The 26,098-nt window shown below is 56.0% G+C and overlaps 1 protein-coding gene across 1 annotated transcript in view; it reads left to right on the top strand.

Annotated features, from left to right (window-relative positions):
• Notch1 (notch receptor 1) overlaps positions 1 to 26,098 on the top strand; it is a 47,825-nt gene that overhangs the window by 8,199 nt on the left and 13,528 nt on the right. The window contains exons 3-23 of the mRNA XM_051166899.1: positions 9,960 to 10,222; positions 10,983 to 11,321; positions 13,894 to 14,016; positions 14,474 to 14,707; positions 15,318 to 15,473; positions 15,631 to 15,816; positions 16,137 to 16,250; positions 16,967 to 17,080; positions 17,338 to 17,571; positions 17,653 to 17,763; positions 18,427 to 18,619; positions 19,197 to 19,342; positions 19,493 to 19,606; positions 21,656 to 21,775; positions 22,069 to 22,221; positions 22,835 to 23,063; positions 23,621 to 23,822; positions 24,568 to 24,721; positions 24,852 to 25,036; positions 25,451 to 25,583; positions 25,797 to 26,054. Coding sequence (XP_051022856.1) covers positions 9,960 to 10,222; positions 10,983 to 11,321; positions 13,894 to 14,016; positions 14,474 to 14,707; positions 15,318 to 15,473; positions 15,631 to 15,816; positions 16,137 to 16,250; positions 16,967 to 17,080; positions 17,338 to 17,571; positions 17,653 to 17,763; positions 18,427 to 18,619; positions 19,197 to 19,342; positions 19,493 to 19,606; positions 21,656 to 21,775; positions 22,069 to 22,221; positions 22,835 to 23,063; positions 23,621 to 23,822; positions 24,568 to 24,721; positions 24,852 to 25,036; positions 25,451 to 25,583; positions 25,797 to 26,054 — 3,761 coding nt within the window. The remainder of the gene's footprint in view (positions 1 to 9,959; positions 10,223 to 10,982; positions 11,322 to 13,893; positions 14,017 to 14,473; positions 14,708 to 15,317; positions 15,474 to 15,630; positions 15,817 to 16,136; positions 16,251 to 16,966; positions 17,081 to 17,337; positions 17,572 to 17,652; positions 17,764 to 18,426; positions 18,620 to 19,196; positions 19,343 to 19,492; positions 19,607 to 21,655; positions 21,776 to 22,068; positions 22,222 to 22,834; positions 23,064 to 23,620; positions 23,823 to 24,567; positions 24,722 to 24,851; positions 25,037 to 25,450; positions 25,584 to 25,796; positions 26,055 to 26,098) is intronic.

Below are 26,098 nucleotides of genomic sequence, written 5' to 3'. Positions count from 1 at the left end.
GGGTGGTTGGAAGGACTTAGTGTTTGGGTGCTGCTTTCTCAATGTCCCTGAAACCCACAGGGTTCTAGGAGTAGCTCTTTCATAAGGACCTCACCTCTAGAGACTGTCCCCGGGTGGAAATGCTCTGGCTAGGGGGCCCTCCCCATTTCCTCTTCACTTCCCCCTGTGCTTCTGTCATTTACACTCTGGAGTGAATTAGTGAGGCTAATTCTCTGAGTTACATCCACTTCTGAGGCACAGGTAGGAATGCCTGTGACCAGTTGTGGAACAACGCCAACTGCTGGTCCCAGCCTTGCCCTAACAGGCAGATAAGAGCTGTCATTGGGCTTGTGTTGGCTTATCCCACCACCTGCCTGGGTGTCCCTGCTGCGACTCAAGTGCTTAAAGTACCCTCTTTCTAAATTAGGTAAACGAGCCCCTTGTCATCTGTTGATGCTGCTAATTTGCTGAACAAATTCTACCACAGGTAGTGACAGAGGCCAGCCTGACCCAAGCCTCAGCCCAGGCCGGGGAGGCAGGTCCCGCCACACACACTGTCAGTCTTGTGTGTGCAGCAGGCTGAGGAATTTTGAGATGTGGCTATGCCTACCCCTTGGAGTCCTTAGTCCTGAGCAGGGGGACAAAGGACTGTCTTTCCAAAATGATATCCAGGCACCGAGGCCCCAGCTTGGCTCTGGGCCTCCTGCCTTAGCACCACACGTGGGTCACCCTGTATGAATCACAGCCCAGCCACAGGGAGGCCGAGGAGCCGCAAGCTGCATGGAAGCCACTGGCTTTCCTAGAGAAACATCTGTGTTTAATCAAGTTCAGGAAGAAAGCAGGGCGGCAGCCTGTTCCCTGGAGCAGGTTTTCCCACGGCCCAGAAGCATGTGTGTGTGTGTGTGTGTGTGTGTGTGTGTGTGTGTGTGTGTGTGTGTGTGTGCGCGCGCGTGCGTGTGCGTGCATGTGTGTATGTGTGTTTTGGGGGGTGTGGGGGCTTATGAAGGGTGCATGGGAGCGGGAGGAAGCCAGGTTGATGGGGGCTTTCTTTCTTCCACCAGTGCTCCACCAGTGCTTCATTTTTGGGGATCGGGTCTCTCACTGAACCTGAAGTCCATCAATTCAGCTACACAGACAGCCATAGGGTGTCGGGGACCCTTCTCCTATCTTCTCTCCCTAGAAGGCTGGGGCTGCATGTCAACATGCTCAGATTTTTGCCTGGGTTCTGGGAATTTGAACTTAGGTCCTGTGCTTACAGAACAGGCACTTTGCCTATTGAATCAATATTTTGTTTATGTTTGTGTATGTATGTTCAGGTATGTGTGTGTGTGTGTTGGTATGTGTATGGAGGCCAGGTGTCAACACTGGGTGTGTGCTATTACACTCCTGTTTTCTTTCTTTTTTCCGAGACAGTGTTTCTCTGTGTAGCTTTGGCTGTCCTGGACTCACTTTATAAACCAGGCTGGCCTTTGATCTCACAGAGATCCTCCTGCCTCCACCTACCAGAGTGCTGGGATTATAGGAGTGCGCCACAGCATCTGGCTCTGGCTCCATCTTATTTTTTATAACAAGGTCCCTCACAGAACACTGGAGTTCACTGATTCAGCTAGACTGTCTGGCCAACAAGTCCCAAGGAGCCTCTTGCCTCCACCTTCCCAGTGCTAGGATTACAAATGTGCACCTCCGGGCTTATGTGGGTGCCGAGGGTTGCTCACATATGTCCTCACGCTTGCTAGCAAGCACTTTACTGACAGAGCCCCATGGCCTTGCTTTAAAGGACATTTGCAGGCGGAGTTCTTGGTGTGGAATGTTTCCTACTGTAGACCAGATCCCAGAGAGACCCTCAATGAAGCAGCTTGCACTGGGATCTCAATTTGTGAGATCCCGGGGCTCCCAGGGTTGTTGCGGGAGCACAAATTGTGGGTGGTAAAAACTGGGCCAATCACTCAGGTCTGAATGGCAGGAGCTCGGCCTCAGGCTCGGGGACCTGCCTCCCACCATTTCCTCTCAGTTTCAGTTCTTAGTGAGCGGAAACAGCACAGTTACTGGAAATGAGAGCTTTGGGGGTGGGGGGGGGGTGAAGCGGGCCTTCCAGTATGTGTGCTCTGCCCTGAGGTGGCTGGGGTGGGGGCAGATGCTGCCTGTGTGCTTGGCCCTCTGCAGCTCTGTGGACCTCTCCTTCTTGTCTGGGCCTGGTTGATCATGGCTACTAGGAGTTGGTCCTGTGAGGTGGGGCTTTCCTTCCTTACTTCCTCTTCTAGGGGTCAGATGAGGGTGACCTCAACTCTGTCTCAGAGCCTGATAGTCGAAATCAGGTGGGGCGGTGCCCCAGGGTCAGGTCAGGCCGTGGCTGCATCCTATCTTGATGGCCCAGAGTCTGGCCCAGTCTACAGTGTTGGCAACTGGGCTAAGCTAGGCCATCTGGCCAGATGGACTGGGCAGGCCTGGGGACTGGTTTATAGTTTTCAGAGACCATCGTGCAGGCTGGATGCCCCATTCCACCCTATCTCCTCAGATCTCGGCCTCTGAGCCAAGCACGTCCCCTTCTAGCCTTCCGTTGAATTAGGCTGTGGCTGGTCAAAACTCAGATCAAGGATTTCCAACGTGGGAGCTGCACCTGCAGCCTCCCTCTTCCTCTTTCTATGACAGGACCCGTCTCCTTGGGGTGAGTGGAGGATCCCATGGGGCCACTGTAGCTGAAGGTGCTGACTGGCATATGGGCTTCATTTGTCCTTGGGGGGGGGTCTCACTTTGAGATCCCTGTGTGTTGCTATGAGGCTACAGAAAGTGCCTGGCTGACCTTGGACAGCTCTGACCTGATGGAGCATAGGCAGGCTAGTGAAGTGACGCTTGGGAAGAGGCCGGGCACGGGACATCAGTGTCCACAGAGGCAAAGCCCAAAGCTTGTCCTAGACCAACTGGCCTGGGCCCCTCTCTAGAGCAGGGTACATCAACTGGCTGCCTCTCTTCTAGAATTTACTGAAGCAGGACAGGAATTTCTCATGGATGGCCCAGTACATTGTGAGATTTTTTTTGGGGGGGACCAGGATTGGGATGGGGACTTAGCTGTCTTCTAGGGTATGGGGGCCTCCCCAGCAAGGAAATTCTTCCTTGTTAGAAAATATTTGGCTGGTGTGGGTGCTGCTGAGTTTTGAGGGGTTGGGGTGACTGACCTCTGGGGCCCCCACCAAAGTGGCAATCTGCACTTCAGCCAGTCATCCGAAGGAGTCACTGAAAGAGGGGTTTCCTGGGAGCCCCTGGAAGAATGCAGCCAAGGTCTGTCTCACTTTGTCTGCCCAGCAGCCGGTGGCTCTTTCCCAGTGGGTAGCTGGACATGGGCTTCACCACCACTGTTGGGAAGATGGCCCTCAGCGATGGTGCCCCAGTTGGGAAGGATGGCCCACACGGTGTCAGGTGACTCTTCTGCTAGGAGGGTCCTGAGGGGCTTGGAGAAGTTGGGAGTTCCAGGTTTTCCTTGCAGGGGCAGGGACAGGGACATCCCAGGTCCTGGCTCCCTCACTGAGAACCTGGCCCCTTTCCTAGAAGGTGTGTTGCAGCCAAACTCTTCCATTGCATGCTTTGCCCTTTCTTGCTGGGAGATCAGATGATCAGAGAGATGAGATGGTTGCAGATACAGGGGTATTTCTCACTTCCCCAAGAAGCCTCTTTGCTACTCTGCCCTGCCTGTGGCTGCTCTGACCCAAGGCTGGTCCACCATGGGCAACAGAATCTGGGGTGTCAGTGCAGAACCTGCTAAACCTCAGTCTTCCTATTTGTAAAGTGGGCCCAGCCCACCTCCAGGACTGTAGTGAGGGCCTAGTGATGTGAAGCTTCTGGCATCCGAAGACTAGTTTAGCCAGGGGGTGTGTGTCCTCTTTTGGGGGCCACAGTGGGGACATAGGATAGATGGGGGAGACAGATTAACCCCTGGGCAGCTTCCTTTCTCCATCTTCACATTTACTGGGAGAAGCAGAGGTGGACAGATGCCATACTGTTTCTGGCTTTGGTGTAGATCTTGGTGTGGGGTGTCTGGCTTCATCTCTCTCTGAATGAAATGCTTCCCTCTTCTCTTACTCTGAGAAGCTATAGGCCCTGCACAGGCCAGAGAGGCCTGTGGTTGTCAGCTGTGGCCATCCCTCGCCTTCCTTGGTACTGCTGCACACACAGAGGCTTGCTCCCCTGCGTCCCCAGGACCACTCAGAGTGGCTGGCAGGCACTGTGGCGTGCCACGGGAAGACATTCACAGCCTTGTTTGCAGCTTGGGGCTCTCTGTGTTTTGGGAACATTGATCAGGAAGCTGGCCCTAGTGGAAGCAAGAGCTTAAGCAGGTGTTTTTCACACCCTAGCAGTGACCTCTGCTTCCTGGTGACCCCAGTTTGCTGGGTGGTGCTTTTACCAATGGTGGAAGGGGCAGGGTGGGTCCCATGGGTCACCACTTCCCACAAACTAACTCCAGGAAATTGTTTAGTTTCCCCCCCCCCCCCAGGAGCCTTTTGGTTCCCTCAGAGAGGCCTTCACAGGGAGCAGTGAGAGCCATTGTTTTCCCTGTAGTGGGAAAGGTGGCTTCCCTGGAGGGCAGGTTCCGACCTCAACTGTCTCCCACACAAAGGGCTTCCCTGAGCCAGGCCAGGAAGCGGGTGCTTTTCCTGAGCTTCCTTTTCTAGCATATTTTAAACCACCCAAGGATGCAACTGGGGGGAGAGATTTGAAGACAAAAGAGCTGAGTATGCTGGGAGTGGCTCTCTGAGCTGGAAAGCCTAGACCCTGGCTTCAGTCCTGGCTGGCACCTGTAGCCACCTGTAGGCATGCTGCACCTGCCCTAGCTGTGACCCATTTTCCTGCTCTATCCACTACTGCCCTTCTATTCTGAGCAGCAGCTGATGTTTGGTGCCAGAGAGCCTACCTCCCACGGCCTTTACTGTCTGTCCTCTCACCTTCCTGCTTCTGCGGGGAGCCAGTGAGCAACTGGGCCCCTGAGGCTTCAGAGGCTGGGAGGCGACCACAGTTCCTGCCGGCCATCCCTGCTGGGACAGGTAGAGCCACCGGATGCTGGCTGTTCCGGTTGGGAGCTGTGCTAGCTCCACAGGGGCACCCACATTGTTGTATACCAAACTGGGAGTGGAAGCAGGGTCGCGGGGGGTATTGTAGGCAAAAAACGAGACTGCAGGGGGCCGTTCCCAATCTTCAGGCAAATGTTTGGATCCAGGCAGGTTTGGTAGGAAGCTAGGTCTTGGCGCTGAGGTCTGTGGAGGAAGTGAAGGAATGGGGTTTTCCTAACAGTAAGGGTCTCCTGTCTTTTGGACTTTGAAGGAACTGCTTCTGAGCCAGGAAGAGTACCAGGGAGGCAGGAGGTCACTAAGCCCATGCATAAGTCCTGTGGGCACCGGGACTTAGGGGCGGGGGGGGGGGTCAGTTGGACTGGCCTGTGCTTAAGGAACGGCTGAGGTCCCAGAACCTCTCTCCTGCCCCCATGAAGCCTTTGCCAAGGATGGGGCTAGGTTTGTTGACCCTGTAAAAACCCTACTGGGTGGGCTGTTTGAGTGAGAGGTAGCCATGGTTTTGGAGCCATTGTGGGAAAGTTGGATGGCAGACAGCCAGCCTCACTGTTTTAGCTGAACAGAACAAAGTCAGGCTAGGGGAGGGAATCTCCATTGAACCATCCCCAGGGTACAAGAGCATGGTCACACTTGTTGAGTGGGAGCTTGCAGAACAAGAGCCTTAGCTATATGTAGGTGGCTCTAAGCACAGGTAGAGCAGACTAAAGAAGACGGGTTCTCCCTCCACCACTGGGTACTCTCAGTGGCGCAGAGCCTGAGGTATACAATAACGCACTGAGCCACCCTCTGCCCACACTTTGGATCATAGACCTACTGTGTACTCTGGCCTAGGAGGGTTAGATGCCTCTGTCCAGGCCCCCGGCCCCAGAGAAGAATGAGCAGGAGGCTTGGTGTCGTCCGCCTCTCAGGTGCTCTTACCTGTGCAATGAATGCGTTCCTTGAGGGGGGCAGGACTGTACCTTTGTAAATCAAACCTAGCCGTGCTCAGAGTTGAGAGTCCCTCTGCAGCTTGGGTCTGCTGGTGCCTGCTGCAAGGGCCCCTCTTCAACCCGCTCCCCCACCAGACACAAGGCTCTCTTTTGAAACTGAGTGTTCCATCTCACTGCGTATAAGCTGACGCAGAGCTGAGAGGGTCCCACAAAACCCTATTCCTTTCTGGAAGTGCTTTCTCTCACCCCAAAGTCTGCTGGGTTCTGGGAAGCCAGTAAAAGGCCTCCAGCGCTGAGGCCCCCCATCCCCCAGCCATCTTAGCTCCAGTAGACCCCCTAGTCCGTTCTCCAGTTTGCTTGACCACAAACCCATCGAGGGCAGGATCTAAGGAACTCCCACCACAGCCCCTCCTCTTTTTGGAGTGGAGGGAGCCGTCATCTGTCCCCTGGGGGCGGCAGATGGCCATGTAGTTTGGAAAGGAAAACAGCACAATTTAGAATTAGTCCCGGGTGAGAGGCCACAGCAGCATCTGCCTCCGGATGCTTCGGGGAGTCACATTTCTATGGAGCAGCGCTGCCAGGGAGGTGGGAGGCAGCACAGTGGAAATACTGAAGCCGCCAACAAAGCGCCCGCCCCGCAGCAGTTGTGGGATGACAGGCACAGGGGCCGTTTGTACTCGCTCCTCTGCGTCTGCGGAAGCCCACCCCCTTCATTGGGCCCCAGCCTGCCTGCTATTCACCTGCAGCCAGCCACAGTGGAACAGGGCACACCCCAGGCCATGGAGTATGTAGTGTAAGAGAGGGAAAGTGGAGACAGAGGTGCCCTAAGGAGCCCTAAGAAGGAAGTTAAGGAGAAGGCGCACCTGTCATGGCTGGGTTCTCACTGCGGGAGGCCTTGAGTGGCATGGTAGAGCCCTGCAGAGCACAGGTTCAGGCTCCTGTCCCGAGGACCTTTCAGTCCTGGAAGGGTCTTTCTGCTAGCCAGACAGGAGATGACTGAGGGGAAGCAGAAGGCATCCTGGGGTCACTCAGGGAGGCTCTGGTCTGGTGCTCCGGGACTCCCCACTGAGTGAAGGCACTGTTGGGTACAGCCTCCTATGCAGGGCTCAGGTGCTTCCCTTGCTGCTCACATCTACCTGCCAGTGTTAAGAACCAAATGGCCACTGATGCTGAGGATATAGCAGCAAGGGATTGTGGCCAAGGCTCTCTACCTTCTCAGGGGTGTCTGAATGCTGTGAGGAGCAGGTAGGCCACAGACAGAGGAGAAGGGCCTTTGAGCCGCTCCCACCCCCACTGCCCCTAACTTAGACCCTGCCACTTGGCTCTAGGCATCTGAGGGATGGTCCCATCCAGGTGGCCCTGCTGGTCTTCCAGTTGTGCTATGCTGCTGGTGGGTGGTGGCTTTAGTAGGCCCAGCTAGGCAACATGTCTGCACTATGGTGTCCCCAAGCCCAGGGCAGCAGCGGGGTGGACAATGGGCCTTCTCAGCCACCACATTCCCCCACGGAGGAGCTTCCCTGGCCACCCGCTTCCCCGCTCCTGCCCCACCCGCTGGGGTTGGCGTCTGGCCTCGCCCAGCAGGAGCAGCTGTCCCCTCCACAGATGCACCTGCTCCCTGCTGCCCTTTGTCCGCGCTGCCGGCGCCTGATTTACTGGCCATGTTTTCCCTCTTGCTGGTCCAGCAGATCACTGCCACACTGGCAAGTGTACATCCCAGCTAGGCGGGTCCCCCCCCCCCTTCCCGATAGTGGTTCCTGTTGAGGGTGCTGTGGAGGGAAAGGAGACTGTGAGCAGCCTTTGGCTGCATCAGTGTCTTTACCTTAAGAAACCTACAGGGGGCGTGCTTAAGGGCTGGAGACCTAGCGTGGCATTGGGCTCGCCCTGTTTTCCCCACCCAGAGAAATCTTCCCGCCTTTGGGCTGGAGTTCCCCCACTCCCTTAGTCTGCAGGAATGGGTGGACGGAGGGACGGCAGCTCCATTTGGCTTTGAAGATGAAGCTCCCTCTGTCCCTCAACACCCCCTCCCCTGAGACTTCACCAATGGCTGGGAAAGGAAAAAAAAAACCCTTTTCTCCAAGTGGGCCTAGGCCAACCCTGCCCAACAAAGGGGCATTGATCCAGAGAGGAGGGCTGCTTCTAGGGGCCAGCCTCAGCCTGCAGATCCCAGGCTCCCAGCGGCCTCTCCAGTCAGCTAGTAACTGGACCCATGAGCAGTAAAGGCAGTGTCTGCTTCCTAGCCTCAGTGCCCCACAGAAGCAAGTGTGAATCTCAGTGGCTGGCCCCTCTGGTGAGAGGGGGCTCTCCAAGGGTACTGCAGGCAGGAGAAGCCAGATGTCCCATCCTGTGCCCAACCCCACCCCCACCCCACCCCCCCCCTCACACACACACCAAACACACTTCCCATGTGAGGCAGGAACCATTGCAAAGGCTTGAGTTAACTCCCCAGGGGGTGGGGGGGTGATTTGTTTTCTTTAAACCAGTTGGTTTGAGACTTTTGGCTTCTGGCAACAGATGGTCACAGGAGTGGCCATTTTGTGTCTTCTATACCCAAGCCATAGACACAGATGAAAGAGGCTTCAGAGAGGACAGATGCCTCCCAGTACTTCTGTTGAGATACCTGACCTCAGCCCCCCCAGCCGCCTCCAGCAACCCTTAGTGGGGAGGCCTCTCCTGGGTGCCCCCCCCCACGGGTTTGGTTATGAATAGCAGTTAGCCTGGGGACTGACAGGCTGGCATTGGAGGTGGGGACTGGGGCATGCTGCAGCCGTACCTTTGGGCCCTTGGGGATGAAGAGGCAGTCTATGCCAGTGGGCAGGCTCTGGAAAGCAGAGTGGCTGTTGGCAGGGCCTGTGTCCATCCAGCACCTGGCTGTGACCCTGCCATGGGGCGGTTCTGTCAGCCAGCACGTTCTGCCTCAGAGCCTTTGCCTCTGGGAAGAGCTAGGCTTGGCGGCTCCCAGAGCCTTCTCTGGGAATGTGGGGCCAGGAGGTGGGGCAGGAGTGGGGTCGGGGGATTTATGGTCCAGGCTCTGGGAGCTAGGCAGGCAAGCGGCTGAGGAGGCTGCCGTGGCTGGACCTTGGGCTCATCTCAGCCTGGAGACAGGAAAACCCCCCCCACCACCACCTGTCTAGACTGGGGCAGGCTCTCAGCCCACCAGAGTGCCCACAAAGAGCCGAGGAGGACCATCCTTCACTGCCGTCATCTCCTCAGAGGACAGTGCTGCTGCTGCTGCTGCTGCTGGCTGTGTGATAGAGAACTTGTGTCTGGAAATTTAATTTGTGCCCCCAAAGGGGGTGCCATGACATTACTGTCGGGGGTATGGTATGAGGAACCTGTGTCTGGGAGCTGAGTTGTAGAGAGTGGGCACCAGCCTGCATCCTGGCAGAGCCCCCTTGCTACAGGGCAGGGACTGAATAGAAAGAAAGCACATACACTTTCCAGTCTGCTCTGCTTCCCGCGTTTACTATGCTATTGATGTTTGAAAGTCGAAGGGACCGTGAACTCTTTTATTACCCAGATGATGCATATTCATGACAGAACCTGGGAGAGAAGCTGATCAGCCTCCCAAATGAGAGTTTCACAGAGTCCATTCCCTTCACCCCACCCCACCCCCAGGGCTCTGCTGAGCCCACAGGGGCCCCTTCTCCATGGCTCACTGAGAGTATAGACCAGGTTTGAAATTTGCCTGGCTTGAAATTCAAGCTGGTCTTGTCTCTCTAGCCTGGCCCCAATTAACAGTCATTATTTTTCTTTTTTATTGAGGTGAACTTCACTTAATATGTGAAAGTAACCACTTGAAAGTGAGCATCTCTGTGGCATTTGTGCGTGCTCCAGAAGTTTCAACATCCCAGGAGCCTCTCTGCCCAGGAGGCAGCCGCTGCACCTCGGCTTTAGAGGCTGATTCTAGTTGGACCTGCTGCCTAGGGTGGAGGTCACTGTGGCCTTCACAGACAGGAGGGCCAGGGAGCTAACTGCCCTGCGTATCTGTCCACAGCTGCAGCGGGGCCTTTGTGGGCCAACGATGCCAGGACCCCAATCCGTGCCTCAGCACACCCTGTAAGAATGCGGGAACATGCCACATTGAGGACCGTGGCGGCACAGTGGACTATACCTGCAGCTGCCCCCTGGGTTTCTCTGGGCCCCTCTGCCTGACGCCTCTGGACAATGCCTGTCTGGCCAACCCCTGCCGCAATGGGGGCACCTGTGACCTGCTCACTCTCACAGAATACAAGTGCCGCTGTCCCCCAGGGTGGTCAGGTAAGGGTTGTGGGAAGACTGTGAACTTCATAGCTGGGACCCTTAGGTCCAGGCGTCCCCTACTATCTACGTTGACTTGTCATAGACTTGTACACCAAACCTTCTCCTGGCTCAGACTTAAGCTGGGGTCTACTATCCAGGAAAATCTTGGGGTTCCTTGGGAACTGTGGTCTTTTTTGTTCTGTTTTGTTTTTTTCAAGACAGGGTTTCTCTGTGTAGCCTTGCCTATACTGGACTCTCTTTGTAGAGCAAGCTGGCCTCAAACTCACAGTGATCCACCTGCCTCTGACACACACACACACACACACACACACACACACACACACACGCTTCACGCCCCACGTGCTGGGATTAAAGGTGTGCACCACCACTGCCCAGCTGGAAACTGTGGTCTTTTCCAGCCCTGAACTATCTGAGTTTTGGCTGTCCTTTTCCAGGGCCCCAAAAACCTCACTGTTTCTGTGAGCAAAGTATAACCCTGGTCTCACCCTCTCTCCCTGTCAGGATGCCTTAAGCTGGCATTGCTTATAACATGTGGGGTCCATGAGACAGCTAGGTACAAATTTGAGACTGCCGTTCCTACTGCTGTCCCTGACCTTGGGCAGTCACTTAGACTCTTGTGACTTGCAGCCATATTTTGCAGCTAAAAACCAGGAAGATACCAATTCAGGGCCTCTGCGGTGTCCAGATCTGCCATGGGCTCATAGGGAGGGCCCTGGAAAGAGCTGACCCTCTTACCCACTCCCACCCTCACCTCTAGGAAAAACATGTCAGCAGGCCGATCCGTGTGCCTCCAACCCCTGTGCCAATGGTGGCCAGTGCCTGCCCTTTGAGTCTTCATATATCTGTGGCTGCCCTCCCGGCTTCCACGGCCCCACCTGCAGGCAAGATGTGAACGAGTGCAGCCAGAACCCCGGGCTGTGCCGCCACGGAGGCACCTGCCACAATGAGATTGGCTCCTATCGCTGTGCCTGCCGTGCCACCCACACTGGTCCCCACTGTGAACTACCCTACGTGCCCTGCAGCCCCTCACCTTGCCAGAATGGGGGCACCTGCCGCCCTACGGGAGACACCACCCACGAGTGCGCCTGCCTGCCAGGTAGGTGCCATCCTGGGCGTCCAAGCCTGTGCATGTTCTGCTGTCAAGCCTGAGGGGTGCAGAGGGACCCCTCAAAGAAGCTCAGAGAAGGCCAGCAGTAGAGTGCCTGGCAGACAGACAGACAGACAGACCTGGTTCTTAGGAACAGTTTCCGTGGAGCCTTGGGTGTAGTGTAAGGTCAGGGTAGGGACACAGAAGCCAGGGGACACTTCAGGCCCCACTGGTCTCTTTCTGTCTGGGTCGTCTGCTGAGATCCAGACAGCTGAGTGCATAACCCCCAAGCCTTCTTTCTGCCAGTACCTAGGCGCCTTCCCTTGGTGCTCCCTTCATCCTGGGGCACCCCTGATACTCTGTACCCTGAGCCTCTTAGGGCTGGGAGCCAGCCTGCCTTTACAGATGCCCGTGAGCTGCCTGGCATCCACGTGTAAGTGTATGTCAGAGGGGCACCTTGTCATGGGCAGTCCCTGGGGTTTCCCCTGTCTCTGGGGATGACAGCAGGGCCTCGAGGGCCATAGGGGCCTCAAGTTGCTGATTACTTCCTCAGCAGCAGTAAGTACGCCGTCTCTGCTGGGGTGGGGCCTGCAGGCACAGCCCTGGTCCTTTCTGTTGCCTTTCTAAGGATGGAAACTCAAGCGTTTTGAGGCCTCATCTCACCCACATACCAGGCAGTTGAGAGGAAGGGGGGAGTGGGCTCAGGAAATAGGGATAGATTTGGTTGCTCGAGGTGACCTCGGGTCACTCCTCCTTTGAAACTCAGGGGCCACCCTCCCCCCTGAAAAAGGGAAGTTTCCTTCTGCCCCAAGCTTGCAGAGCAAGCCTCAAGGCTCTGTGTGCAGACAGTAGCTTTTGGGTTTCCTGAAAGGCGTTGGGCAAGCTTGGAGGTAACAGACAGCTGCTGCCACACGCCCTGACCAGTTAAGGTCTCTGGAGGCCTGGGGCAGACTCGTCATGCTCAGGCCCCGGCGCTGCGGGTTCAGGTCCTTCCTGGTGCCCGCATGAGACCTCAGGTGCTAGAACCTGCGTTGAGAGGTTACACTGGCAGGTCTGTCATGCAGGCTGCGAGAAAGCAGCCTTGTCCAAGCAAGGAATTTGTGCATGGAGCTGGCACCAATCCACCTTAGGCAGGGTGGGGTGGGTCAGCTCAGGGTGCTGGGAGGTGAACAGGAGGGAAGGAAGAGCTGAGTGGGGTTCACGTAACCACATCTGATAGGTCTCAGAGGTTGGTGCGAAGTGGCTAGGCCACCCCTAAAGACAGAGCACCTGCTCCCCTGTGTAGAGACTGGCTGTTTCAGAGCAGGGAGAAGTAAATATTGTCTACCTGAGTAACGGTTGAAGGGACTCAGTCTAGGCTCAGTTATGCCCAACATTTGGGCTCTCAGGTAGTTCTGCACCAGGTCCCCCGAAGGCCATATGAACGAAAGAGACACAGGGAACTAAGGTCAGGACACAGCTCGATGGCAGCCCTGCCTGGGAATCAAAGTGGCTCTTGCTTCAGTGTGCCCTGCCGAGCCCCACCTGGCTCCCTCGCTCTCACAGGCTCCGTGTTTCCCTGGAGGGTGCTGTGTGAGCCGAGGAGGCTCTGGCCAGGCTCCATGTGGGACCTATGCTCCCTTGTCCCCTCCCCCAGCGGCATCACTCTGCACTGCTCAGAGCACCTCGAGGCTCACTTCTAGCCTGGAACCTTGCCCTGTGTTAAAGTAAAGCTCTGCACAAGGGAGTCATGCTGCTTGGCCTTGCTGACCCCTCGGTGGGCACTAGGCTCCAAGTTGGTTCTTCCCCCACGGCCAGAGAAGCGTTTGCTCTTCCCTTGGGCTTTTCACAGCCTCTAGCTTTTTGCTGCAGTGCAAGCTGGTGAGGTAGAGGGGGGAATCTTTGATAGGGAGCCAAACAGGTGGGTTCTCCAAGGGCAGGAGGGGTTCAAAGGCACCCCCAGAGAGGGCGTTAATTAGTAACCGGCTGCAGGTTTGGCTGTTGCCAGACCCACCTTTCTGGGTTGATCATTGAACCGGCGGGAGTTGAGGAGATTAATAGCTAACTTGCTGCTGAGGAGGCTCTCATGAAGGCCACGCTGCAGGCCACGCCTTGGGGCCCAGCCCCAGGCTAGATGGGATGCCTTAGCTATTGGGGAGAGACAGGTGCCCTGGCTGGGTCCCAAGGGAAAGGGCTCACAGGTCCTGAGTTGGCAGGCCTGGTTGAGTCCCACCGCTCTGCTTTCCAACGTAGTGCGCCCAAGCCTCAGTTTTAGCTCCAGCAGTTTTAAGTGTTCATGGCTGCCTCACTGGTTCAGTGTAGACAATCATCAGAAACTCTGTTAGTGGTTTTGTGGCAGAACCTTCTAGAACACTATGTTCCTGGACCCTATCTGTTTAGTCAGCTCTTTCATAGTGACTTTCTAGAGAGGAGCTGCTCACTTGGGGACACAGGAGCAGGGAGGCCACGTAGAGATAGACAGATTCCTTGTCCAAAACAGGACATCACAGACGCAGGCCAGAAACTGAAGACACTGGAGGCTAGCAGCGGCTCTTCAGCAGGCTGCTAAGGTCAGGCTGACTTGCTGGCCCCTGTCCCACAGGCTTTGCTGGACAGAACTGTGAAGAAAATGTGGATGACTGCCCAGGAAACAACTGCAAGAATGGGGGTGCCTGTGTGGACGGCGTGAACACTTACAATTGCCGGTGCCCACCAGAGTGGACGGGTACGTACATGGGACTTGCATGGGGCAACCTTCTACTCACTGAACTGCGCACAACGATGGTAGAGAGGTCTGAGCTCTGTACCATGCTAGAAAAGCCCAGGCTGCAAAACCCAGGACAACTGGTGGCGTGGGGCAGCTCCCGTGCTTCCACTCAGAGGCAGCACAGCTCAGCATCAGCTGGTTCTTGTGGGGTCCCCAGCAGCGAGCCACACAGGAGTCTAGCATTCTGGGCATGATACCAGGGATGAAGACAGGGCTGCCCTCAGGGGGTGCTCACTGGTTAAAGGTAAACCAGGGTCAGCCATGAGATGACAGCCCTTTGGGCTGGAGGACGGGGTAACTTGTGCTGGTGGCACAAGTCAGCTGGGAAGACTTCCTGGAGAGAGCGGCTCCCACCCCACAGCCCAGGGCCAGCATGTAGCAGCTGGGGAGGTTGACGGTCCTGTGACCCCTGCAGGTCAGTACTGCACAGAGGACGTGGACGAGTGTCAGCTCATGCCCAACGCCTGTCAGAATGGTGGCACCTGCCACAACACCCATGGTGGCTACAACTGCGTGTGTGTCAATGGCTGGACTGGCGAGGACTGCAGTGAAAACATTGACGATTGTGCCAGTGCCGCCTGCTTCCAGGGTGCCACCTGCCATGACCGGGTAGCTTCCTTCTACTGCGAGTGTCCACATGGGCGCACAGGTGAGTGAGTGCAGCAGTCTCCCAGGAGAAGGCGAACTTGGTTGGCTCACCACCCCTGATTATTCACACCCGGGCACCCGTGAGTAAGGTGGCAGAGACCAGTTTTTCTCAGACATGGCTGCAGGACTGGACATGTGGCTCAGTTGGTAGAGTGCCTGCCTAGCATGAACAGGGTCCTTGGTTTAATCCCTAGTGTCACATAAACTGTGGCTAGTGGCACATGTCAACCCAACACCCAGGCAACAGTGGATCCAGAGTTCAAAGCCATCCTGAGCTGTGAAGCCGACTTGAATCCAACCTGAAATATGTGAGACCCTGCTTTGGAAAGGAAAAAAAAAAAAAAAAAAAAAAGAAAAGAAAGAAAGAAAGAAGGAAGGAAAATAAAAAAAGCTGTGCCTCGTTGGCACCTTCTGCAATGCCCCGTGGGCCTTGCTGAACAGAGAGGCATACTGATGGCAAGCCACTAGCAGTGATTCAAGCACTGTGGGATTCTTGAGTGGGTCACAGAGAGTCATTCCAGGGTGTTGGGTGAGGACGTCCCAGCTGGAACAGCCAGTCATTCCCAGGGTAGGGAAATGCAGTGCCCGCTCACCACAACTGCTCTGTCTAGGTCTGCTGTGCCACCTCAACGACGCGTGCATCAGCAACCCCTGCAACGAAGGCTCCAACTGCGACACCAACCCTGTCAACGGCAAGGCCATCTGCACTTGCCCCTCGGGGTACACGGGGCCAGCCTGCAGCCAGGACGTGGATGAGTGTGCTCTGGGTACGTGAAGATGCAGCAGCACTGGCAGAAGGAACAGTCATACGGAGGATGTGGCCTGTCCTGGAGAACCACCAGTTTCACGGCACAGGCTGGGGCATTGTGGGTAGTCTGGAGGCCGGAAGGCCAGATCAACCCTCATCTGTGCCTCTCCCACCAGGTGCCAACCCCTGTGAGCATGCAGGCAAGTGCATCAACACACTGGGTTCCTTTGAGTGCCAGTGTCTGCAGGGCTACACGGGGCCCCGCTGTGAGATTGATGTCAACGAGTGCATCTCCAACCCGTGTCAGAATGATGCCACTTGCCTGGACCAGATTGGGGAGTTCCAGTGTATATGTATGCCAGGTACGTCTGTGCCACCTCCCACCTCAGGGGCTGCCAAGAGCAAGGAGTGGGAGGCAGCATCAAGGCTGGATAGCCTCAAGTAAAGTTTCTGTCAGGGTTGGCAGCATCTGGGAAACAGGCCAGGATAACAGGAAAAAGTGGAGAATATGCCCAGAGTTGGGCAAATAGACCCAGAGTACATATAGCTATGAACTGCAGTGGCCATCCTAAGGCTGTATGAGAGAGGCTCACTTCTGCCCCAGGTCTTCAGCTGGGGGGGAGGGGGAGGGCCTAGTAGGGCCTACCGAATCCACCCTGAGTCTCACCATCTCCGTCCACAGGTTATGAGGGTGTGTACTGTGAGGTCAACACGGACGAGTGCGCCAGCAGCCCCTGTCTGCACAACGGCCGCTGCGTGGACAAAATCAATGAGTTTCTGTGTCAGTGCCCCAAAGGTGAGGCCGCCTACTTACCATCTCTTCCCAGAATGCTTTGAGGGAGGACTTTGCCTTGTGACTTGACCAGGATGTTTTAAGGTTTTCCCTAAAGGTAGAGACCCACTGACCAGTGGGCACTGAGCCGACTGTGCTGAGATGTCGGGAGCCTGGCACCAGAAAACCTTTAGTAAAGGAGAGAAGGATGCCAAGACCTGCAGGGCTCCCGAGATAGGAGGGTCCACCTGCCTGGCTCTCCCCATGTCTCCTTCTTGATAAGTCATGGGGACTGAGGAGGACATAGTGTGGGGATCTGGGCTATATGGCTCGGAAGGACTTGGAGGAACTGAAGAAGAGACAGAGGGGTTTTGGGAAGGTGTCTTGGCTGCCCCAGGGCTAGACTGAGGCCTTGGGCCTTCTGAGATGTAAATCAGCCATCCTAGACATGTTCGAGCCAGGGGAGCCCCATTCACAGCCTAGTGTAGCTGTAACCATAGCAACCAGAGGCTGCTTGGGGAAAAAAGGCCCCACTGTTGAGGCAGTCACTGAGCAGTGCTGAACAAGAGGGCCAGGGTCCAAGGGGCAGGACACAAGGAGCAGGTAGAAGTCTGGAGGTCGGCTGCACCCGGAGCCAAAGGACCCTCCAGAGGAGCCTGTGTGGTCAGGCATTCAACTAACCCTAGCGTTTGTGGGGTAGCAGCTGTCAGATGTGACCATCTCATCTTTGCTGGCCACAGGCTTCAGCGGGCACCTGTGCCAGTATGATGTGGATGAGTGTGCCAGCACGCCTTGCAAGAATGGTGCCAAGTGCCTGGATGGACCCAACACCTACACCTGCGTGTGCACAGAAGGTACAAGGGGCAGTGCAGGATCTGGGGGAGGGGACAGAGGACTGGAGAGGCCTTAGCCTGAGGATCAGGAACTTAGCCCTGCTTTGGTTCCAGGCAGGAGGGATGAAAATATCCCAGGGTATATGACACCCTCACATCCATCAGTGCCCAGGCCGTGACCTGGGCCTGCTCAGTGCTTTCCCATGGTGTGGCCAGCTAAGTGTTACAGGAGTAACTGGCCCTGAAGCTCACCCGTGCCCACCCTCCCTGTGATCTAGGTTACACGGGAACACACTGTGAGGTGGACATCGACGAGTGTGACCCTGACCCTTGTCACTATGGTTCCTGTAAGGATGGTGTGGCCACCTTTACCTGCCTCTGCCAGCCAGGCTACACAGGCCATCACTGTGAGACCAACATTAATGAGTGCCACAGCCAGCCGTGCCGCCATGGGGGCACCTGCCAGGACCGTGACAACTCCTACCTCTGCTTATGCCTCAAGGGAACCACAGGTGACTGGCCAGAGCTGACAGTGGGTGGGAAGAGGCAAGGCTAGGCTTGAAAGCTGACCACATGTCATGTTGCCCCCCTAGGACCCAACTGTGAGATCAACCTGGACGATTGTGCCAGCAACCCCTGCGACTCAGGCACATGTCTGGACAAGATTGATGGCTACGAATGTGCCTGCGAACCGGGCTACACAGGTAAGTGACTGAGGTCAGAGGTCAGGTCAACCCCTAGAGTCCTTAGATGAATCAGATCTGGGAGAGACTCTAGGGTTAGCAGGGGGCTAAGGGCAGGATGACACAAACCGGGTGTCCGTATGCCTTCTGTCCCCTGTCAGCGTTGGACTTGATGGCCCAGTAGGCTGAAATGGGGTGGCCATAGCTCTGAGACCAGGCTTTTGGGAGTGTGTTCAGCCTCTCACACCCTTAGATCCAATAAGGTCCTTAACGTCTCTGGGCCCCAGTGGGTCCCAAGACTGTAGTCAAGATGCGCTGAGGAATGACTTAGTTGGTAGGGTGTTGGCCTGGCACGCGCAGAGCCCTGGGTTCAAGTCCACTACCACACGCATGCAGCGGCGTGTGTTTGTAACCCTAGTGCTCTCACATCGAAAGCGAGAGAACCAGACACTCAGGTCATTCTCAGCTATGTAGTGTAGTGACTTTGTGGCCAGATTGGAATACACGAGATGCTGATGCCACTGGCACCGAGGTCATGTGGCACATTGCTACGTGAGACCGTTGACCATAGTTCAGAAGTTCACAGATGAGTATCTAGAGAAAACGAGGCCCAGGTAGGTCTAGCTCCAGAAGGGGTGAGCTCTGTGTGGCAGGCCTGGTATCTGAGCCCCTTCCCGCCCACAGGGAGCATGTGCAACGTCAACATTGATGAGTGTGCAGGTAGCCCCTGCCACAATGGGGGTACCTGTGAGGATGGCATCGCGGGCTTCACCTGCCGCTGCCCCGAGGGCTACCACGACCCCACGTGCCTGTCCGAGGTCAACGAGTGCAACAGTAACCCCTGCATCCACGGGGCTTGCCGGGATGGTCTCAATGGGTACGGCCGACTCACCTGGGAGGTACCAGCTAGAAGCCTGGGGAAGATACAGGCTGAGTGAACCGTGGTCCTGTGAGACCAGTGGTCCTGAGGTCAGCTCCCAGTGTCTTCCCAGCATCCCTGGGCTGTGTCCTCATTGGCTAGCATCAGCTCAGGATACAGACCTTAAGCACACTGTGGCAGCAGCCCTTTGTCAGTGGGTGGAAGGAACTACTAAAGTCTTTATTAAAACTATTAAAGCTAGCCGGGTGTGGTGGCACATGCCTTTAATCCCAGCACTCGGGAGGCAGAAGCAGGCAGATCTCTGTGAGTTCGAGGCCAGCCTGGTCTACAAATCGAGCCCAGGACTGCTAAGGCTACACAGAGAAACCCTGTCTTGAAAAATCAAACAAAACAAAACTATTAAAGTTTTACACAGAGGGCTGGAACATTGTCAAGGTAACATTGTCCCAGTCTGGAACCCTGGTGTGGTCTTAGGCAGCATAGTGTCCCAGCAGATGTGTCCATGCCATCAGACTGGAATTGGAGTCTAGCAGGAGGGCACTGAGCCCAGGCTGCAACACAGTGATCTGTGTAGGTACAAGTGTGACTGTGCCCCTGGGTGGAGTGGAACAAACTGTGACATCAACAACAATGAGTGTGAGTCGAACCCTTGTGTCAACGGTGGCACCTGCAAAGACATGACCAGTGGCTACGTGTGCACGTGCCGAGAAGGCTTCAGTGGTGAGTGCAGTGGGTGACACAGTAGGGTGGGTCCTCCCAGGTGGCCTGGGGCTGGAAAACAGCCAGGGCATCCTCTTCTGATGTACAGGGGCTGCTGGCATCTCTCAGGCAGGGATGCAGGCCCACCCACTCTTGTTCCTATTCCTACAGGCCCTAACTGCCAGACCAACATCAACGAATGTGCCTCCAACCCCTGCCTGAACCAGGGGACCTGCATTGATGATGTCGCCGGGTACAAGTGCAACTGTCCTCTGCCCTATACAGGTACGAGCATCCGGCGGCTGTAACGGGCTCTGGTGGTAGCTAGTGGGGTTGAGAGTAGATGGGCTCACCGGGCATTCTAGAAGGTTCTTCTCCCTGCTAAGGGCCTAACGTCCTGAAGCACTTGGGCCTGGGCCTGGGGAATAGTCACCAGATGAACAAAGCTCCAGGGTATGTGTGTGTGTCCGGCTGTTTGTCTGGCATGTCTAGAGTGAGGTGAACACTGGGTTCCTCTAGGGAAAGCCCAGAGAACTGGTGGACACTGCATTGATCAGTGTCCACTTCGCCTGCTCCTCTGGGGGTGGCGGGGGCCTGGCTGCCCTCCTCTGTCGGCTGGGCCTGGGATTCCTTTGATGGCAGCTTCTTTGTGTGAGGAGACAAGGAGCCCTCTGTTGAGATGAACAGAGGCAGCTCCTGCCATGGGTACTGGCCGAGGAATGGTGAGGAGTGGACCCCCTGCAGGAGAGATGTGCAAAGCATTGAACAAGGAAGCCGTGGCTACGTTGCCCCCCTCCGCCCCCCAGCCCCTGCAGCTCCCAGTGCTGCCACTGAACACTGGCGGCTTCATGCTGCTGCCACCACCGCTAGACTCTGGACATCCCAAGCGGCTCTGTGGAGGTGGAGGGTCCCTGCCCAGTGTTCCTATGATGCCTGGCAACTGGTGGCCAGGATGCTGTTTTCTTTGACAAATGTTAAAGGGCCTGGAGTTTGTCTCCTGCGTTGGTCAGCGAGGAAACCGTCAGCAGCTGGGCGCACCCCATGTCCCTCTTGGTCTTGTTGCTATCGGGGCTGGCAGGAGGAGTCAAGCCATGCTGACCAGCTTCCTGCTGGCCTGCTTCCTGCTTCCCTTTGCACAATTGTCGGAAACCCTGTCAAAGTTCCTGTCTGCCCAGGTCACCGTGGAAACCGATAGAGAGAGAGGGGCCCTGGAGACTCACCCCCAGCAGGCTGGGGACATGGTGGGAGACAAGGAAGATAAGGCTTCCTTGCTTAGCTCCCAGAGCCAACCATGGCCATAAACAGGAAAGCTAGCCTGGATTACAAGGAGAGGCACCTGGGGTACACACGGCTCCCCCAGGCGGTTATAGGCTCACCGTCCTGGTATGAGGCTGCACCCCATGTTCTCTGACAAGTAGGATGTGCTTGGGGTAGCCACAGTAGCTCTGCCTCTCTCTAGAGTGAGCCTCCTGGGACCCAGGGCCTCAGGATCAGCTGCAAGGCTTTTCCTGGAGTGGGGAGCAGGCTCAGCCACCTGTTACAGTATGGATCTTGTTTTAAGGTTTTCTGCTTGGGCGAGGCCCAGGTATCACTTTGCAGCTTTTGGGAGACAAGAGATGGCTTCGGGGGCTAGGCAAATGGCCCACGGAGAAGGAGTGTTTGCTTTGGAAACATAAGACCTGTTACATGAAAATAGGGCATCACAAAATGCCCGCAACCCTGACATTTGGAAACAGAGACAGAAGTCTCCTGAGAGCTCCCTGGCTGGCCAGCCTAGGTGGAATGGCAAGCTTCTGATTCAATGAGACTCTGTCTCCAAGGAATAAGGTGCAGAGCTTGTAGAAGACACCTGACATCCGTCTATGCTTCTGGTGCACACTTGTGTGCACTTATACACTCACATACACATGTCATATGCTTTTTTGAGGGGGTTTTGTTGTTGTTGGGTTTTTTTGTTTTTTTTTTTGTTGTTGTTGTTTGTTTGTTTTTCAAGACAGGGTTTCTCTGTGTAGCCCTGACTGTCCTGGACTCACCTTGTAGACCAGGCTGGCCTTGAGCTCACAGCGATCCACCTGCCTCTGCCACCCGGAGTGCTGAGATTAAAGACACGCACCACCCCCACCACCACACCCTGGCTCGCTTTTTTTTTGAAAAGTGACTTTCAGAGAGAGACTTGTTTCTGCTTTGTCTCTGACTTCCTGTCTCTGATTGTCACTCCTCCCAGGATCAGAAGCCGGCTAGCCAAGCATACAGGGTCCCTACACCCCACCCCCACCCCGTGGGAGATGCCATGGGCTCGGCCCATTGGGTTCTACTACATATTTTTCTCCCTAGGAGCCACGTGTGAGGTGGTGTTGGCCCCATGTGCCACCAGCCCCTGCAAAAACAGTGGGGTGTGCAAGGAATCGGAGGACTATGAGAGCTTTTCCTGTGTCTGTCCCACGGGCTGGCAAGGTGAGACTAACCTGGTCCCACTGGACTGGAACAAGGACAGTGGGGTGGAAGAAGTCAATGGCCCAGCCAGCTCCAGGCCAGACTCCAGAGATAAGGTCATAGGTCATAGGTGCTGAGCCACCTCCTCTGGTGAGCAGAAGCAAGAGATGGCCTTGGGTGGCCCTTCGCATCCTGACTTAGTGGCCTTCTGTTCCCCAGAGGTCAGGGGAGAAGCACTGTTTGTAGATGGGCCAGCTGGGGCAAAGGCTCAGTTGGTGGGGGTAAGGGTAACCGAATGAATCTTGTCCTCCCAGGTCAAACCTGTGAAATCGACATCAATGAGTGTGTGAAGAGCCCATGTCGCCACAGTGCCTCCTGCCAGAACACCAATGGCAGCTACCGCTGCCTCTGCCAGGCTGGCTACACGGGCCGCAACTGTGAGAGCGACATTGATGACTGCCGGCCCAGTAAGTGGTACCCGGTTCTGTCCACCCTGCGTTCGGGTGCCTCTGTCCCTAGGCATACATGGCAGGAAGCCGCTGAGAGGCTGAGGTGGGAAAACAGTCCTGGTGCCCAGTGGCAGGCCAGATGCTAGGGACAAGCCACGAGGTGACTGTTGAATACCACTGTGTGCCTGACCAGGGCTGACCAGAGTGACTCCAAAAGGCTTTACAGCTAGATTGGCCAACCAGTTGAGTGACATGGAACAGAGTCTCCAGGCACTTCACAGTGGTGGCACAGGGCCTGGCTGTAGGCAACCTTGACACATGGCCCTTCCTAAGACTCGCGGAGTTTTGTAGGGCTCTGAGTCTGTCCCCATCCCGAATCAAAGCTAAAGGCAGAAATTTAAGGAGGTCTGCCTGGCACCATCAGGGTGCTCGCTGAATTCCTGTCTCCCCACTGCCTTGGGGTCTGAGGGAGGGAATGCATGTGGAACAGACTCAGAGCTGGGGTCAGCTTGGAGTGGGTGGCTCCATTGACTAGTGTCACCAGAGGCTTGCTGTGAGTCCTGGCCATCCCACACCACCTTCTTCGCCTTGGCCAGTGGCCACCCTAAGGCCCATCTTTCTGTCCCTTCAGACCCTTGTCACAATGGAGGTTCCTGCACCGATGGCATCAACACAGCCTTCTGTGACTGCCTGCCCGGCTTCCAGGGTGCCTTCTGTGAGGAGGACATCAACGAATGTGCCAGTAATCCGTGCCGAAATGGTGCCAACTGTACCGACTGTGTGGATAGCTACACATGCACCTGCCCCGCAGGCTTCAATGGCATTCACTGTGAAAACAACACACCTGACTGTACCGAGAGGTGCGTCCCGTCTCCCGGCCTCACAGGGGGCCTGGTGGGACCCCGGCCTCGACTGAGGCAGGGACAGAAATGGATGGTGGAGGACCCAAGTGTCTGATAGCTTGGCATCTCAAGCAGGCATCTTGCCCAGACCCAGTGGGCATTTAGCACTAATTGAATTGAGCCCAGCATTGTTCATTATACGCAGTGTCCCTCCTAAAAGGACCATTGTGACCTTCAGTGACTTAGAACAAGGAAGTTTATCCAGAGGAATTGGTGAACCAACCTCCTATCAAACAAGAGCCTGTGGTCCATCTATTTCCCTTTTTGCCTTGGTTGCCAGGAAGCTTAGAGTTAATGTCAATCTCAAGCCCAGCCTGTGATATGTTTCCTATAGTATTCTTAATTTGTCCTTGATTTTTGTTTTTTTGTTTTTTTTTTTTTTAACCATCACGTACCATATGCTGTAAAATCTCTGATCATGATCTGAGCGTTGCAGCCAGGCTGGTGGCGAGCTGTGTGTCCCAGCAAGGGCCTGGTGTGCTCACTCCCCCTCCCTTGCCTTCCGTTGCCTCCAGCTCCTGCTTCAATGGTGGCACCTGTGTGGATGGAATCAACTCCTTCACTTGTCTGTGTCCACCTGGCTTCACGGGCAGCTACTGCCAGTACGATGTCAATGAGTGTGACTCGCGGCCCTGCCTGCATGGTGGCACCTGCCAAGACAGCTATGGTACCTACAAGTGCACCTGCCCACAGGGCTACACTGGCCTCAACTGCCAGGTGAGCTGAGGTTGCAGAGTCGCTGCTGTCCAGCCCTGGGCCATGCTGCCTTCAGGGGGCGAGGGGACACAGGAGCAGGGAGAGCTCCCAGGTGTCCTCATGAGTTGGCGGAGCCAGAGTGGATCCGCAGCCTCCGGGGGAAACGCCAAATTGGTCGTTTCTGAGGGAGACAGGTGGGCACACGGATGCCAGGTGTTTGCTTCTGTGGAGTGTGTTGAGTGGCGTCTGTACGAAGCAGCCTGGGGACAGTGCTCACCTCCACTGGAGGATGTCCAGGGAAAGGCAGCTGGTGGATTTGCAAAGGGCCTTGAGTGACAACAAGAGACATGGGGCCCAGTCCCAGGTTGCTCCCAGGGGAGGGGGTGTTTGTGAGCCCTGGGCCTGGGAGTTCTTAGGTGACATTCCAAGCTGGTGGGAGGGGGATGCAGGGGATAAATAGAAAGTCCTACTCCACTGGTTCTCAACCTGTGGGTCCTGACCCCAATAGGGGTCACATGTCAGATATCCTGCATATCAGATATTTGCATTATAATTTGTAACGGTAGCAACACTACAGCTATGAAATAGCAATGAAGTAGTTTTATGGTTGGGGGTCATCACTGCATGAGGAACTGTATTAAAAGGCCACAGCAATCAAAAGGATGAGAACAGTGCCCTACTCAGAGCTGGCCGGGACCAGGGCAGGAGGGTGGCCCTAGCCGTTAGAGTTGGTAGGGAAGGGGCTGACCCCTGCGTATCTCCTCAGAACCTCGTGCGCTGGTGTGACTCAGCTCCCTGCAAGAACGGCGGCAAGTGCTGGCAGACCAACACACAGTACCACTGTGAGTGCCGCAGCGGCTGGACTGGCTTCAACTGTGACGTGCTCAGCGTGTCCTGCGAGGTGGCCGCACAGAAGCGAGGTAACTAGCCCAGCCCGCCTGGCCTTGCCCCAGCTCAAGCCCCGGTGCCTACCGAGGTCAGGGTGGCATGGGCAGTGGTCCCTGAGGGTTGGAGCCCTAGCCTCAGTTCCTGCCCATCTTGTCCCCACAGGTATTGATGTCACGCTCCTGTGCCAGCATGGAGGGCTCTGTGTGGATGAGGAAGACAAACATTACTGCCACTGCCAGGCAGGCTACACCGGGAGCTACTGTGAGGACGAGGTGGACGAGTGTTCACCTAACCCCTGCCAGAACGGAGCCACCTGCACTGACTACCTTGGCGGCTTTTCCTGCAAGGTGTGGGCCGTCCCGGGGTGGCAGGAAGGACTAGGGTTAGGCATGAGTGATGCAGCCAGAAGGTTTTTGACTGGGAGCTGGTGTATCATGGCAGTCGGAGCCCACTGTCCTGTGAGAGCAAGGTGTCACACAACTGTGCAGGACCCAGTCACATTACAGATGTGCTGGAGGAGGAGGAACATGCTGAGCAGTGGCTTCCAGTACCCCTTTCCCAGATAGGGTCCCCTGTGGGACCAGGTGTTGTCCCCTTCCCACCTTGGACAGTGACTTTAAGGTCCTGCCTGGGCTCTGCTGGGTAGAGGCCCCCATTCAGGCCTGACAGTGTAGGCCTAACTGGGTGTAGGGGCCTGCATGTCAGGTGGGGGACATGGTACCACCACCCCAGCTGAGCTGTGGCCCACCCCATTTCTACAGTGTGTGGCCGGCTACCACGGGCCTAACTGCTCCGAGGAGATCAACGAATGCCTGTCCCAGCCCTGCCAGAATGGGGGTACCTGCATCGATCTGACCAACACCTACAAGTGCTCCTGCCCCAGGGGCACACAGGGTAAGCGTGGAGGTCTGGGTGACATGGGCAGGATGCAGCCAACACTTACTCCATCTTGCCTTGGAGGGCTAAGGGAATGCAAAACTGACCAGGGAACAAAAGTCTTAGTAGGGTGGGTGGTACTGTGACATCTTCCCTGATTGCTGGACTGGGCCACACAGGTCAGTGTGTAGCTAGTACCATCTTCTGATAGTGTCTTTGGTCACTCTGCAGGTGTGCACTGTGAGATTAATGTTGATGACTGCCATCCCCCACTCGACCCCGCCTCCCGAAGCCCCAAGTGCTTCAACAATGGCACCTGTGTGGACCAGGTGGGTGGCTATAGCTGCACCTGCCCACCAGGCTTCGTCGGGGAACGGTGTGAGGGTGATGTCAACGAGTGTCTCTCCAACCCCTGCGACCCACGTGGCACCCAGAACTGCGTGCAGCGTGTTAACGACTTCCACTGCGAGTGCCGGTCTGGCCACACTGGTGGGTGCCTTGGGCAGGTGGGCCAAATGGGTGGGCGGGCAGGC

Source organism: Acomys russatus, chromosome 24 (genome assembly GCF_903995435.1).
Source record: "Acomys russatus chromosome 24, mAcoRus1.1, whole genome shotgun sequence".
NCBI classification, from domain to species: Eukaryota; Metazoa; Chordata; class Mammalia; order Rodentia; family Muridae; genus Acomys; species Acomys russatus.
This window is presented reverse-complemented; position numbering and strand designations above follow the sequence as displayed.